The sequence below is a fragment of the Ceratosolen solmsi genome, unplaced genomic scaffold, assembly GCF_000503995.2.
Source record: "Ceratosolen solmsi marchali unplaced genomic scaffold, CerSol_1.0 scaffold49, whole genome shotgun sequence".
Lineage (NCBI taxonomy): Eukaryota > Metazoa > Arthropoda > Insecta > Hymenoptera > Agaonidae > Ceratosolen > Ceratosolen solmsi.
In genome coordinates, this window is record NW_011948450.1 from 1,005,176 (window position 1) to 1,021,865 (window position 16,690).

At 23.0% G+C, this 16,690-nt stretch overlaps 2 protein-coding genes across 2 annotated transcripts in view; both read right to left on the reverse strand.

Moving 5' to 3' along the window:
- Positions 1 to 2,062: 2,062 nt before the first annotated feature.
- LOC105366566 (uncharacterized) lies at positions 2,063 to 10,057 on the reverse strand. The gene is made up of 8 exons (XM_011505059.1): positions 9,951 to 10,057; positions 9,561 to 9,715; positions 5,165 to 5,416; positions 3,619 to 4,311; positions 3,393 to 3,555; positions 3,153 to 3,306; positions 2,402 to 2,988; positions 2,063 to 2,202 (listed from the first exon to the last, which is right to left on the reverse strand). The coding sequence occupies exons 1-8, from the start codon at positions 10,032 to 10,034 to the stop codon at positions 2,128 to 2,130; spliced, it is 2,163 nt and encodes a 720-aa protein (XP_011503361.1). The 5' UTR covers positions 10,035 to 10,057; the 3' UTR covers positions 2,063 to 2,127.
- Positions 10,058 to 14,946: 4,889 nt separating this feature from the next.
- LOC105366545 (tetraspanin-8) overlaps positions 14,947 to 16,690 on the reverse strand; it is a 13,513-nt gene continuing 11,769 nt past the window's right edge. Inside the window, exon 4 of the mRNA XM_011505032.1 lies at positions 14,947 to 15,257. Within this exon, the coding sequence (XP_011503334.1) occupies positions 15,105 to 15,257 (153 nt within the window). The 3' untranslated portion in view covers positions 14,947 to 15,104. The remainder of the gene's footprint in view (positions 15,258 to 16,690) is intronic.

Below are 16,690 nucleotides of genomic sequence, written 5' to 3' on the forward strand. Positions count from 1 at the left end.
GTTAATTTATTAAACTTAGCATGTGTATTAAGTTATATGAACATGTAGTACAAATTATTATTTTATTTATAGTAAGAAATTATCGAAGAATATTAAAAAAATGAATTTCACTACGAAAATAATTTATTAGATTCAATCAATTAGTAATTGCTTCGTCTAAATATTATGCAACTTTATAATATGTAAAATGGGGTGAAATTATGCATTACTATGAAACATACATGCACAAATATTTACAAAATGGATCAAAATAAAAATATATTTGATAAAAATTTTTTGTTGGAGGTATAAACTTTTAATATGAAAAATAAGTTAAAAATGCAAGAAATACACTATACCTTGTAAGTCAAATATTAATATATTACTACGAAAAATAAATCTAATTAATATTAAAATTAAAAATTACACTCGAGTAAGTTTTTAAAAGTAAAAAAAACAATCAGTGACAAAATGTAATTACAATTTAAAATATAAAAAAAGAATTATAACTTGTACAGAAGTAAATTTATATTATATACCTAAAGTCTATATATTTCAATTTACTTTAGCAAATAAATATAAACATGTATTATTAAATTTAGTCATTTGTAATTTATATGTCTGTTATTATACAAATTTACTTAATACTAATATTAGTAAATATTAATGAAATTATCAAGTAATAATACATAATATCTGTTTAAGTTTAATTTCGAATTCATAAATCAAATAATATTAAAATTAATATATGGTATTATTGAAAAAAATAGAATACTTCCAAATATTGGATAATTTTTTTTTATATTATATTAATTAAAAATTTTAAATATAAATTTTTAAAATATATCATAAAGTATAAATTAAAAAATATTCGAATTTTTAACAATAATTCAATCGTGTTATCTAGACGTGATATTTTAGAGTAATTATATTGAAAAATTATTCAGAAATATATAATAAATTGATAATGCATTCATGTTTTACATATTAAATAAAAAAATGTAAGTATTTATTTTTCATATTGATTTCATGCATTTAAGTTTGTATTATTATTATGTATTATAGATATACGTATACATGTATACATAGGTCGTTTTACTTGATTTATATTAATTTTCTTTTTATAGTTATACTTGATTAGCTTAAAACATACAATTTTATTAACAACGGTGAAACTTATTTCATGTATCTAGGATTTTAAATGTTATATATTCAATAAATTGATAACTACGTTGCTGCACATAAAAGAAAACAATTTGATTGACTCATATAGGCATAAGATTATATACATATACAGATAAATTTTTAGAAATATTAATCAAATGTATACCCTATAAATTGGATTATACAATTTTTATTCTTCTATGGAATATTAGTATGCAGAAATAGGCGTTTATAAGTATAAGAAATAAGTGTTTATTATCAATTATTTTAGATACACCAAATCGTAAATATAATTTTACATTTTGTAATGAATATGTTTCAAGTTTTTTATACTAGTTATATTGTCTAATGTGTTTGTTGTATATTAATAAAAAAATGTGCTTAAATATTTTTTTCAGATTATAACCATTGAGAATTCTGTTCTAGAAATAACCTCAATTCATATTAAAAATATTGAAGATGCAGCGAATCAATTAGCCAATTGCATTGAATATATAGAACGTAGGCTTGAAGAATTAGCTCCACCAGAATGGAAGGTACAAATTGGTTTCGTTATTTAATATCAGATGTAATTTTATTCAAAAGATTGTATGATTTTTATTAAATTAAATACAATAGAATTCTATTAAATTAAATTAAATTAAATACACCTAAATACTACAAAATTGTGTCATAAAAGAATTATTTACAATTTTTGTAAATGTATATGAAACCATTATAAAAAAAATATTTGTATATATCAAATAGAAATATTAGAAATTCTTAATATATATATATATATATAACATTTCCCAATTAAATTAATTTTATGGTAAATTTGAGAGTATTCATTAGGATATTACATGATTATGATTTATATAATCTTACAGTATTTTTAAATCGATAAAGAAAGTAATTTTGGTTATATATTTATTAAAATATAATATAATGTATAATTTTAAATTGAATTATACTACAGTTTTAAAAGTACTCGTATAAAAACATTCAATCAAGTAATATAAGTTCTATACTTTTATTAAGATCTTCATTAGTATTTATATTAAGATTATTTGTACTGGCCTGAAAAATATAAATAAATGTTATATATATAAGCAAAGATAAATAATTAAGTTACACATACTCATAATTATAATTTTGAATAATTTCTTGAATATAGATATTGAACAATTACAATTTTAAACTGCAATATTTATTGAAAGTGATATTGAGAATCTATTAATAAGCACGAACAATTTATTTCTATAAATATGAAACTTACCAATTGTAAAGTAGCAGAAAAATATCGAGCAACTTCACAAGGAGGTTCTTCACGAACTATTTCATCAAATTCAAGTTTACGATCACACGATTCCAATCTTCTTATAATTCGTGATTCATATTCGTGAATTCGAAAAGGTGGCTTGCGCTCAGCTTCTATTAATCTTGGTTTAATTTCTTTATGCCATCTAATTACAGTTTCATCTTCATCAGTTTGCAAATCAAGTTCTTCATAAATTTTTTTTATCTTATGTTTTACTATTTTTTCGTAATTATATACAGATTTTATACGATTTGTATCTTGTTTATCAAAATTTGTCTCTGATGACATGAGATTTAAATTCGGCGATACTGGTGGTGTAATATTATCAGGAAGAGGTGATGATGAGGGAGTGCATTGTGGTGATAGAAAGCTTGAGTTATTTGTCCGCATTCTTTTGGTAAATTTTAAATGAGAATCATCCTTTGTATAATTTAAATGAAAACCTAAAAGGTCCATTGTTAATGTTGTTACTGGATCATAATTAACAGCAAAATGTTTTGCGTTAAATGTTTCATCGAGAGATTTTTTAAATCCATTATAATCTTCTACAAATTATTAAATTGTAATTAAATATGATTAAATACCATTACTTTTTCATCTTACTATACATAAATTGGACATAATAGTTAATTTGAATTTTACTAGATAAATAGAAATTATAATTTCATACTTCATATAAAATTAAATAATTGAAGAAAAAAAACATTACCTTCTTTCATTGTTAGAAATTGAGACCGTGAAGGAGAATATAATGTCATTTTCATATTTTTAATTATACAATCTTCTTGATTAATATTATTTTCAAATGTTTCTTTACATGATTGTTCTGATAATTTACTTTTTGCCTTTATAACTTTACGTTTCTACCAAATATTGTGAATTTTATTATTTATAGAATTGAAAGAAATAATAAATACTTTTTTATTGAAAATAATAAAGATGTACATACCGGAGTACGTCTTAAAAGATTTATATGACATGGTAATCGAAATTCTTTTCTGCTTTTCATTAATTTTTCTGGAATTCCATCTTTAAAAGGTATTGGTTTTAATAAATTTTCATCATTAAATATAGTGTTATTTAAAATATTTGTTTGTTTAAGTCTTTTGCTTCTGTAATAGATGAAAAAGGATTAAGAATATATTAAAATGAAAGTATAATTATTGATAAATTACCTTCTCAATTCAAAATTTGAACTACTTTGCGTATCAACAGATTCATTATTGGTATTTTCACTATTTCTACGTTTACAATAATTTTTTATAACTTGTTTATTTTTCTCTATAGTGATTCCATTATCAAATACAGTCTTAAGTTTTGTACTAGATGTATTTGTTTTATTTTCATCACTTATTGTTTGATTTTCTTGAAATAAATAATTAAATTTATAGCCATTATTTACAAATTGTATTTTAACATTTGAAGCATTTGTTTCTTCAATTAAATTATGACAGTCATTGTAAGTTTCAGTATTATCGAAATTTTTATCACAACTATAAAAGTCTTCGTCATCGTTATCGTTTGCTGAAAATTGTACTGTTATTTGATCCAATCTATCAAGTAATGTACAATTATCTGAGTTTTGTGATTCATTGTGATATATATTAAAACATCCTGCATCTTCTGAGGATGGTTGACAATTTTCTACTGAGTTATTATATACATTTACATTACATCCATTACTTTCTTTTTGAAATTCATCTCTTATATTATTTGATAACAATTGTTTCGTTTTATGAATTTTTATATTTTTTTCCAGTATGGTAGACGATGCATAAATACTACTCTCAGTAATAATAATATTTTCAAAATCTTTCGGAGTAAATTCTTCAACTAATGTTCCATTTTTAATTATTTGTTGATTGCATCTATGAAACAAACAATGATTTAAAGTATTCTAAATTATTATTATTCTATATTATTATTCTACATAACTCTGATTCCATATTTTTAATTTAAATAAAACGTTTATTTTAAATTTATGTGAACTGTTAAAAAATGTAACTATTCCAAATATGGATAATAAAAAAAATTTGTTATTAAAATTTCTGTATAAACAATTACTTTATGTATTTTATATTTTAAACATTAACTCTTCCTTTATCCAACTATATTATTTATATATATATATATATATATATATATATATATAATTCCCTGGAAGATTCTTTCCGACCGTTTTAAAATGCATATGCAAATATTATTATAATAAAGAACTATGTAGTTTTTTTATTAAATGTATTTTCAAAGTTATGAAAATTTATTTAATAAGTAAAACGATTTTTTTACCAAAAATTATATATATTTTATAAAGTAATTATTTTTATTCTATACGTTAATGTAGATAATCTCATACTGTTAATTTGTTAATATAAATAAGTTAATATTAGAATAAAGATTAAAAATCATTTAAAAATACTATATTTTCATATGTAACACAAAATCAATAGACTATTATGGCGTCTAGATAAACGAGAGATTAAAATATCAACTGTATTCATGCATCATGATCTAAATTCCATAACTATCATGATTAAAATTATAGTATATTAAACAAATTTATGAATTACTTAAATTGAATATAATAATTAAAAAATATATGTTAATAATAAGAATCCTTAATTATTCTTTTGCATAACAGTAAAATTAACATTAAAATATATTTTCAAGTGTTTTTAGAAATATCATTAAAAGGCATTAATATATTAAATTTATATTTACCGAAAATCATATTTTTTCCCGATAGCTTCACCTTGTTTATCAAAGACATCAATATATAATCTTGCATGAGAATTCTGCAATTGTGAAAAGCAGCGATGCATAAACTTCATTGATTTTCGTTCGTGATTTTTTAAATTAATATTTTTTCCGATTTCTTGATCAAAATCAATTAATTCGAATTGAGTAAAATCGATTAAACACCTTTTTGATTTTTGCTCTTTTTGAAAGTGCTTTTCATCGCTTTCTTTTAATCTAAAATTGATTAAACATAATAGCATTTCAATAGAAATAGTATTCGAAATATTTTACTCAAATAACAATTATCAAATATATAAAAGAAAAACTAATTCAATGTTTCCATTAAACAAAGTTATATTTATCTGTCTATTATGATAATACAATTAATTTATTAAATTTCAATTTTAATTAAAAATTAAAATTAAATATTTATTAATATTAATTATGTAATGTTTATGCATACTAATTTTGATCTAAACTTATTGTATTTACTGTGTAAAACAAAATAATAATAATAATCTAACGATATTATGTTTCCATTATGATATTTAGAGAAATAAATGTGAAATACATTATTATAATTGCCTAATCTTAATTCAAGCAGTATTGCATGAATAATGAATAAATTATGTACAATATAAAAAATAATTTTGTTCAAGAAAAAGCTTAATATAAAAAACTAACTTTTAAATTGATTATAACCCTTTTTTTTAAGATGTAGTGTTATTAGGTAGTATTCTTGGCGCACCGTATATTCATTCAAATTTAAAAGCAAAATTACAGCAGACGATTACATTTCGCAAATTATTATTATATCTAGTTCAACATTGCTTTTTCAATTGTTTTTTTTCTATTTCTTGGTAGAAATTAGGTTATTTTAAGTATTTTCAAGAAAGAAGTAAAAACGACCTTATCATTACTGTTTTCGGTTACATTAATAATAGTTTTGCATTTATTATATTTCTTGTATCATTTAAAATCTAAGTATGTTTTTATGTATATATTTTGTGTTGAAAATTGACGTACTAGAGAAAATTAATTAGTTTAAATATGATAAAACAGAAGATAAAACAAACGATGTAATAGAAGTATTATGTTGCTTTTTAATGTATATTTAATGTATATAATATACGTTATTGAAACAAAGAAGCGGTTACAGCTTAAAGTAACAAAAATATTAAATATTAGTTGTGGTTGATTACAATATTCCAATTAAAGTAGATTCCTCGTAGTTAGACAATAATTTTGGTTTTGCAATCCATATATAAATGTACTGACAATACTTATCAATGAGAAATCTGTCTAGTTAATTAAACCTTTATGTCCGAATTAATATCAATTCAAGACTTACTGCTTGAAATAAGTAAGCAGAATTTGAAAATAAATTTGATGATAAAACGAAAATTTTACAGTTAGAATTTAGAACTTAGAATATTACTAATAATTATAGCTTAATCTTAGAATAATTATTTGTATCATTATTCATTCTAGTTCTAGTATATTGTGGTATATATGTACTTAGTGTTACATAGAAAATTAATTTATTTGGTTTGAATTAAGAATTGAAAGATGTATTGATATTACAGTCAGTATATTAAAATACATCGCGATAAAAAAGCGTCTCATTAATTATCAATTGTACTCAATCTATCTCATCGATAGTTATACATACTTCATTTTTAGAATAGTATTGATTATTTAATTATTGAATACTACTAATATTTGATCATGTAGAAGACACAATTAGTGATCAAAAAATCATATAAACGTGATTGGATTCTTGTACTAAAAAATCGATGTTAGATTCTGCCCATGTTGATAAATTGGTAATTTGGCTTTTTAAAAAAATAAGTTAATGTAATAAATGAGGTTAAACGTTAAGATATATAAGAAAAAGATCTTAACTTTAATTTTAAACAATTTATAATTTGATAAATATTGTCGTCTATGGTCTTATAGTGCACAGTAAGATTCGTTGAAATGTCATTTGTATATTTCTGCAAGCTTTTATATAGTAGTTATATATATATATATATATATATATATATATATATATAGATAGAAATACGATTAACTCTTCCATTTTAGTTATAAATATTACAATGAAATATCACTAATAGTCTATAAGACTTCTCTTACTAAATTCGTAAAACATATTCACAATGATTTAATAAAAAATTTATAGCCTCGATTTTCTTTGAAATAAACCTATTTTATCTAATAAAATATGTCTAATTGTTACACAATTATTTTAAAAATAGGTTATTGTGAGCATTTATTAAAATGTAAAAATATACTTTTTGAAGTGTATACATAGAAAATTGTATGTAATTATATGTAACATGAAAAGTATTAAAATATTACAAACTAAATCGGTAATAAATTGTGCATCTCTTCTTGTGATCATATTTGTTATTAAGTTTTTCTAATTTGTGAATTGTGATTGGAGAGAATTATCTGATGATCGTCTGTCTCAAACACATCTTACCCATATTTATCATTTTAGAAATTAACATTTATTTATGATATTACTTATGATATTAATTTTACACCTTTTCTTTATAATGTTTATCTATTAAAACTGAATAATCAGCAAGAGTCACCGTAAAGAATATTATAACAAATTATTATGTTATGATGTTTGTAACGATCTATACCGTTAAAATAGATTTTTTGTAAAAGTAAGCTTATATTGTTACAATGTCAATATATAAGTACACAATAAACCATTTACTAATATTTTACAATAAATAAGCACAGGTTAATTCCATGCAGTCTAATTTTATATTCATGTTAGGTCTTAAGTTAATATTTTTTATTTAAAATTTATTGACATAATATCAAATTGTTTTATTCAAAATTTCAAACTTGTATTATTTGGAGAAGTTTGAACAACTCGAGAAATCGTAAATTTTAAATTAATTTTATAAACTTATGATTTTAAAAATTAAATTAGAATTGTTATATTTTATTTCTCACATACATGGCCTGAATATTAAATAGAAAACAATTAGTTACATATATTTTTCTCTAAATTTATGGAAACTATGATAAAATAAGTTAAAATTAATAAGAACTATGATCATTTACGACTTTATTTTAATTTAAACATTTTAGTTTGAGAAATAGTTTTGTTCAGAATAGTCATATAAATTAATGTAATCTTAATGAAATTTGTAACATTAAATAGTGACCATAAAGAAGATAATTTAAACGTATCGAGTACAGTTCCTAAAACTTTTACTTGCGCAAATTTATTAAAAATTGCACATTTACGTATAAAAAAAATCTTTTTTGATTAATCGTTTTAAAACAATTAGCATGTAATCATATTTAACTTGTTACAAATAAATTCGTTTGTGTTAAAGCACATATTAATTTTAGAAAAGTATTAAAATGAATTTTGATAAAATGCTTTAAAAAAACATGTGACTGAATAATAGATACTGAACATTTCTGGTTTCTTTTCTATTACAGGATATATATTAGAAAATGCTTTATTTTAAACTTAAAAAAAATTTATTTTAGAAATCACGAAATTGGGCCTTTTCAAGAACTCGTTTTAAAATTGAATAAATTTATAATATAAATTTAATGATATAAAATTTCAGAAATATACAATTAAAAAGTAAAATAAATGAGAGTTTAATATATTATAGACAATATAATATTACATAATATAGAAATACTTTAGATTAAACTATATGATAAAATAAAAATAAGCCTATATCTTTTTTCAATAATGGGATATAGTTTATATCAGTTAAAAACTTTGATGCATAAGAAAATAAAATAAAATTATTATAAATACTTATAAATATCCTATATAATAAAGAACATAACAAAACAAGTGTTCTTTTCTAAAAGACTTTAATCAGGCATTTAAAAACATTTTAAGTTCCTACCATCAATTAATTTTCTTGTTTCTTACCTCCATTACGTTCTTTCTAAATTTCATGATTTCTTTGATATTGTTACTAAATAAAATATAAAAATACTTACATAAAATTCTTTGTTGTTCTATTTCCTTTTTTTGTTATACTAGGATAAACACCTTCTGTACCATTATGTAAGGCTCTTAAAAGAAATACCACTTACCTTAATAAATTCTATAACACTGTTAATATGTTACTCTCATAGTTTCTATTTCTAGGTATATCACATTGTATATTAAAAATTTTGAATTTATATTCTTATATTGCATTAATATAGTATTTGACAATAATTCATTTTTTATTTACTTAATTGATTACTCTTACTATTTATCCTGAATTATCGATTATAATTTTATTACCTATTATATTTAACTCATAATTGAAAACAAAATTGTAAAATAGTACCAAATAAATGTAAAATACATTGTTATTAATTTACTTACTCTACAACTATTTTTTGACTTAAATATCTTGTTTCATCATATACTTCTTCTACTCTACGCACATAGGCATTTACAGAATTCTGAATAATGAGAGCTGCTTCACCATAATGAATTTTACATGGTTCTGGCAGTAAATTGAAATATTCCTCTAATATCTATAAATAAATATTAATAATAATCATACTTTAAACAAATAATTATTTAATAGATATTAATTTTTACTTATTAATATTTTATTTACTTTGTAAACATTATATTTAACAGAAGTACACTATAAACATTTGAACTATATAAATAAAATTACTAAGTGAATATAGATTTTTTATTTACAAAAGATGAATATTAAATATATAAAGATTTAATAATTGATCAATTTCAAAATAAATATACCTGTGATAAAGGAAAATTCCATGATGCTAATTCTTTTGGTGATTTCATTAACTGAGAACTAACATTTTGTATATTAGTCAACATTTTTTAACTGTTATTCTATTCAAAATAAACATTAATTTTTTTTATACAAAATAATACAAAGGTAATCTGTAACAAGTATTATTAAAATGAAAGTTAAAATTAATTAATATTAACATAAATATTTATACGATTAATTTTTCCTGTGATATAAACTTATCTTTTTTCTAGAAAAAAAAATGTTACCTACATGCATATTAATTTCTAATAGTTACACATTATTAAATAAAACAATTCTAATTAAACTTTCATACATACGTATGTCTTAAACAGAATAATCAAAAAAATACTTTGTAAAATATAAAAATTTTTAGTAATGTTTGAAATTATTAATAAATTAATTCTTGTACAAAAAGGTGTTTATTATTTTATTTAGTGATATAATAAAAAATGATAAATAAATAATAAAAAAGTAATACATTGATATATAGTTTTTACTCCATTTAATGTTAAGCTTCATATAAATCATAAAAATTAAGATGAAAGGTATTTATAAATAAATATTATAATATTATATAATAATACAAATAAAGTTAATTACTTTTACAACAACATTTATATAATACGATATAAACGAACTAACAAAACTGTAAATAGAAAAAATTGGTCCATATTACAATACATTTATTATCATCATACAATATCTACTAGGTTGCACGATACAATTTTACTATTTTATCTGAATTTAAATATAATGCTTAATAAGTAATTACTCATGTTCAGTAGCCTTATGAATTAATTAATATTTAAGTATACTTTTACCTCATAATAATTTTTTTTTATAAAATGTTAAGATTTTTAATTACAATTTTAAATGTTTTTAACTTCTTAAATGGTTAATTTGTATTAAATATCAAAAATGAAATTTGAAATGACTTAATTTGATATATTATAAAATATCACTTGAACAATTTATATTGTTTAAAAAATTCTAACCAAGGAACATGGTAAAATTAAAATGCGCATGCGTAAAATTCAATTCACATAAAAGTGAACTCGATATAAATTCTTTAAATACAAAAATCTAATTATCTTACTCAATCTTACAAGCTTTATAAAATTAAAAAAAAGATGATTTGAACGAAAATATAATTTTATTGACAGTAAAAAATTTAAATTAAATTAATTTTTTAAGTTATTGTGTGCATCAATATAGTGATAACATACGTAAATTTAAAATTATAGTGCTTAACTTGAAAAAATCGCATTTTTTATATAATAAATTTTCATATTTATTATTGATGTAATTTTTCATTTATTTTTTCAAAATTGTTTAATACTATCGTATTAATAGTCGATCGATTATTATATAACATAAATTTATTAGCTCAATAAAGAAATGAATTTTATTATTGTTAAAACTGAAGAAACTTTTACAAGCGACATTTTGAAAATTATATAGTTTTAAAACGTTTACAAAGGAGCAATATAAATAAAATAAATTTAATATTGGAAAATTAATTATTATTAAAAATATGAAATAATAAATAATATACATTATTACAAAAGTATTTTATGTTTAATTTAAATAAAAAAGATTTATTTTATATACCTGTGAATTTAAAGCAAATTATTTGCAAGTTCAATGTAAATAAACTAATTTATTTATTAAAGTTATAATTGATCTCCAACAAGCAAAAGTATATTTACAATGTAATATTAACATTAACATTTCAAAACTTGTTTCAAAATAAAATATATCGTGCATTTTGTTAAGATTTTTATATTATTTAATATATTTATAATTAATAATTTTTCAATTCGGAATAATACAATTGCCGTCAGAAAAATGGCTTACAAGGATAAATTTAATTTGTTTTTAAATAAAAAACAAATTATTTCCTTGCTTCATAGATGAGTCGAATTTGAATTTTACACATTTTTTGTTAATTTTAGAAACTACTATAATAATAACATACAATTTAAAAATAAAAAATATAAATTAAAATATAAAATTTTGGAAATAAAGCCTTTTATTCTAATCAATCAGCTTGGTAATTGTACATGTTGATCGTTTTTTTTTAAATTTATTTTACAATTACTTAGAATATTTAGACATTTATTTTTGTGTGTATTAGTTTATGTTTAAATATTAGTTTTTTTAAAGAGTAGCTTAAAATGTTCTACTTACTGTTTTATTACTCTTTAGTGAAGATATACATGAAATTAGCGAGAAAAAATATATTTGAAGTTTTAGTACATCAAATATGGAATAGACGATCCTAATTGCTTTACATCGTAATTATCGCGGATTTATGTTTTGTTAGTTAATCAAAGTATAAATTATTCATTAGATTTTGTTAAATTAATGATCATTTATAATTATTTAAATTTTAGTATTCGGGATTAGAGCAACTTCGAAGAATTTAAAGATGGGAAAAGTAAAAGCTCTTGGACGCTCGTTTGTAAACATTGATTCTGCGAATTCTTAAAGTGTCTACGTCTTAATTTCAAATATCTTACAATATTTCCGTATAGCAACGTCGATGAAAATCTCGAACCTTCTAAAGCTGTGTCCTCTGTACTTCTCGAATATTCTGGAGCTCAATTTCTGACGTCATCAAGATTTTTGGCCTAGCAACAAGCCCAAGCACTGTTGCCAGCATCGTAAACTGCTAGACGAATATTTAAGAACAGCTCACCAAGCACCGGAGCTCAATGTACTTTTATGGTTTACTCAGTCATCAGTTTTTGCTCACTATAATTTTACCAATCGTTCACTCATCTGTTATTGCTTACAGTATTTCTAAATTAATCGGGTACCAGTTATTACTCACACAGCTACTAAACTCAGCCGCATACCTGGCAATCAGTCTACAATGGACACGCACATAATTCTGCCAGACTCTGCAATAAAAAGCTAGTATAAGTCAATAGTGAAGCCATAATAATTATAATCACTTAAGTGCGTCAAGTTAAGCAGTCATTCAGTACGCAGTGTCGGTAGTTCATAAAGTACCACTATTCAATTATTCGTTCAAGCCACGGTTCGCACGGAGTCTTTGCCAGGAAAGTGGCGCAGTACGTTCTCTCAGTGCAATAATTGTAGAGAACGTTTGTTCACTTCTCCAGTCCGCATAAACAACAATCCGTCAAAGGCAGACTGCCGTTCTACAAATAGTCGACTATCAAACTCATGATATCAAGTCCTTCCGTTCTCGAAGGTATATCATTTATCTTTCTTGCATATAATCATTATATGATTATAATTATTATTAATATAATTATAATTAATATAATATTACATATAATAAATTAGCTCACTAATACTCCCATACTCCTATTTGAGTATGGTCGATTTCCATGATAACTACCACAGAGACATTAATACACACCCCCTTTGGAGTATGGTTAATTCTCGCTGCTAAGCACTGCCAACTATCATTACCATCTTCCCATGCTCCTCTGATGAGCATAGCCGACTGTTTTTGCTGATCCTTATAACGTCAGCATAGAACCTAATAATCAACATCCATTGCTAATCCCTGTAACATCGACATAGCCATCATTACGAAGAAGCAATCTCACCATTGCAATAGAATAATTTCCTCTCCCTCACTAGAAGTAATCATAGAACTGTAATAATATAATTGTTAATAAAACAGAATAAACGATGCCTTCCTTACATCGAAGTTTCACGCTGTACATATATTCAGCCTTTCCACGTGTTTTTCCTTTGCATCGCTACGGCGAGACTAATAAACTAAATTAAAAAAAAATAGAATAATAATAATATTTAATAGACAACTATTAAACATATTGGGATAATGGATTTTAAAAAAGGATTTGATTCTCTTTTATATAACAATAATTAAAGCCTTATTTTTTAATTAATTTTATTATAAAAAATAAATAGAAATTCTAATATATTTGGGATACATATAATAGAAAGATATTTACAGATTGTAGTACGTAATAATGAAAATAAATTCTGATTGGTGTAGTTATGGATATTTGATACGATAATATATTCATATAATATTAGAATTAATTATAAAATGATTTAAAAATTTGGAATATAAAAGTAAATAAAAATTTCATTGTTGAAAAATAGTTTATGAAAAATAAAAAAAAATAAAAACATCAAATTATCGATGAATTATCCATTTAATTTTTATAACAATAATAAAATAAGCATAATCTAGTTAGTTAGAAAATAACTAACCCGAATTAATATTAAAATAAAAATATTAATGATATTGAATAATGGTCTAATTCATGGTTTTAATAATTAATAAACTGTACTATATTAAGAAAAAGCATAGATATCAATACACGATAAAAAAAAATCAGATTTCGTTCAGGAAGTTTTTGTTGGAAGTATCAAATAATTTACAATAGGTGTAATATTAACAAACTATATTTTTTTTATATTTTAATAAATTTGTTGTTAAAAAGAGTGAATTACATTATAGTTACATTAAATTCTACAGCGACTGTTTGTGTTCATTATGCAATAAGAAATATATTATAATTATTAACAAAAAACTAATTAAACAATTACCATAATAAAATTTCTAATCAAATATTTGAATAGAATATATCTATACATAATATTTTTTATTATTTTTAAATTAATAAAAATATATTTCAAGTATATTTTATTATTTAATAAAAGTATAAAAAATTGTGAAAGATTGTTATTCATTACACGATTTATTACGTTAAAATTTTCTAGTAAATATAATCTCTTTTATGAACAATGATTCAGTCGTTTTAGTATAATTATATATTATTAGTACATTATAAATTCTGTGATTAATACATAAAACAAATACATTCTTAGTTGAAATGCTTATTTGTTTTGCGCGCTAGATTATTTTAAACATTACAATTTATTTACTTTATAATATCCATTTAACAAATCGACTAGATACCGTAATTTCGGCTTTATTCATTAAAAACTGACAATCATATGATGAAATTTGTATTACATATGGAATTACTAAGTAATTTTTTTATACATATTTCATTAAGCAAAGTGAATATTATATGCTAAGTTAATGTCAGATATAATATGAAGAGTATCGAATACTTGGCACAGCAATCATAATTAAATAAAAAAAATTTGATTTAAGCTTTATATCGGCCATTAGATCCAATAGCACAACATAAGGTTAGTGAAAATATCAAACCCACAATTTCAAAGACACCAAAGGTAATGATGATTCCAAAGAAGATACAACTTTGTTTCCTTAATTCTTTTAATATAAGATTAGTGCATCCCTGAAAATGATAAAATCTTTTATTAATAAAATAAAAATTATTGTTCACCTAATATTTTTATAATTATATAATTCACATAAAATTCAAATAGCCTAGTATTGAACCAATTAAATTTAAACATAATTGTAGCAATACTTTATGTTTCAAATTTTACCATAAGTAATAAAAACATAATAAAAGCAATTAAAATATTTAAAAAAAATTATTATAAGACGTCAATAACACTATATTAACAGTGTCTAAAAATAGAGTACCGGGCGAGGAGGGCTAAATATCTAGTTAGGTGTGAGCTTATGTTGAGTTAGATGTTGATAGGATTGCAGGCTAGTGGACAAGATAGTACATATATTCAATAAAGAGTAGTTTTGTTATTTAGTATATGTTTTATTGCTAAAATTGCACTAGTTGTATTATAATGAATTTTAATGATGTTTGAGTGCTTGCGTTTCTTGATTTGTATATGTTATTGGCACTGAGCGATCACGTCTGTTGCATGTACAGGAAAAAGTTGACGCCTTGCTGGTCCTCTATATGTAATGCACGTGTTGACGGAATAATACACGTAGAAGAGCGAAGTCGTAAACCCACGCGCATCCTTGTATATCGGCATGCGGCGTTGCTTGAATTGCTTGTATTGTGTTTTGCAGATAACTTTACGTATCTGCAGATTGGAGTGTATGGCTTGTTATAGTTATGTATTAATTAGGAATGGAACTTTACGTCTTAGTTCTGCACGTTGTATTTAGCTGTTTCGTATTGTTTCTTGAATTTGCCTCGAGCGGCTCTTTGAAGTTATGATTGTGTATACTGTGCGAACTGATATTGTTAGTTCTCGTTTTCCTTTTTTACGTTTGATTGTGTATGTTTAATTATCTAGCACTTGTGATGAATAGAATAACCTTTGCGTGATTAGCTTGGATTTTCTGATTGCTTGAATGCGATTACTTGACTTGTTCTTTTTCGATAAGATAAGTGCTTGTGCCTTGCCGGCGTCTTCTTTTTAAAGCCTTCTCTCGGCCATGCGGTAGTCGGTGAGTGTTCCCTTCTTTTTGGCGTCTCCAATCAGTGCTGTCTTGTTGATTATGGCGTCGCCAATGAGATTTTAGTCTTCTTAGCGTGTCCAATCAGAAGTCTTCTTTAGTTTATGGTATTTCTAATCAAGGTACTTCTTGATCATGCTAAATCGGGAAGTGTCTGAAGGTGGGGAACATCTACTATTGGTCGTCTTTCCCTTCTCAGGGATTTACCGATATGAGGGGTCCTCTAAAGGCGAGGTCGATTGGCTAGCGCGATCGACAAGATTCAGCGTAGTTGAGAATGTAAGCATTGTCTTAATATGCCGAATGCGCACGTACGCCGATTGCCTATTGTCGTACGTGCGGGATTTTGGGTTGCACTGAAATTTAGGGAATGTTTCGTACTCGATAGTTTAC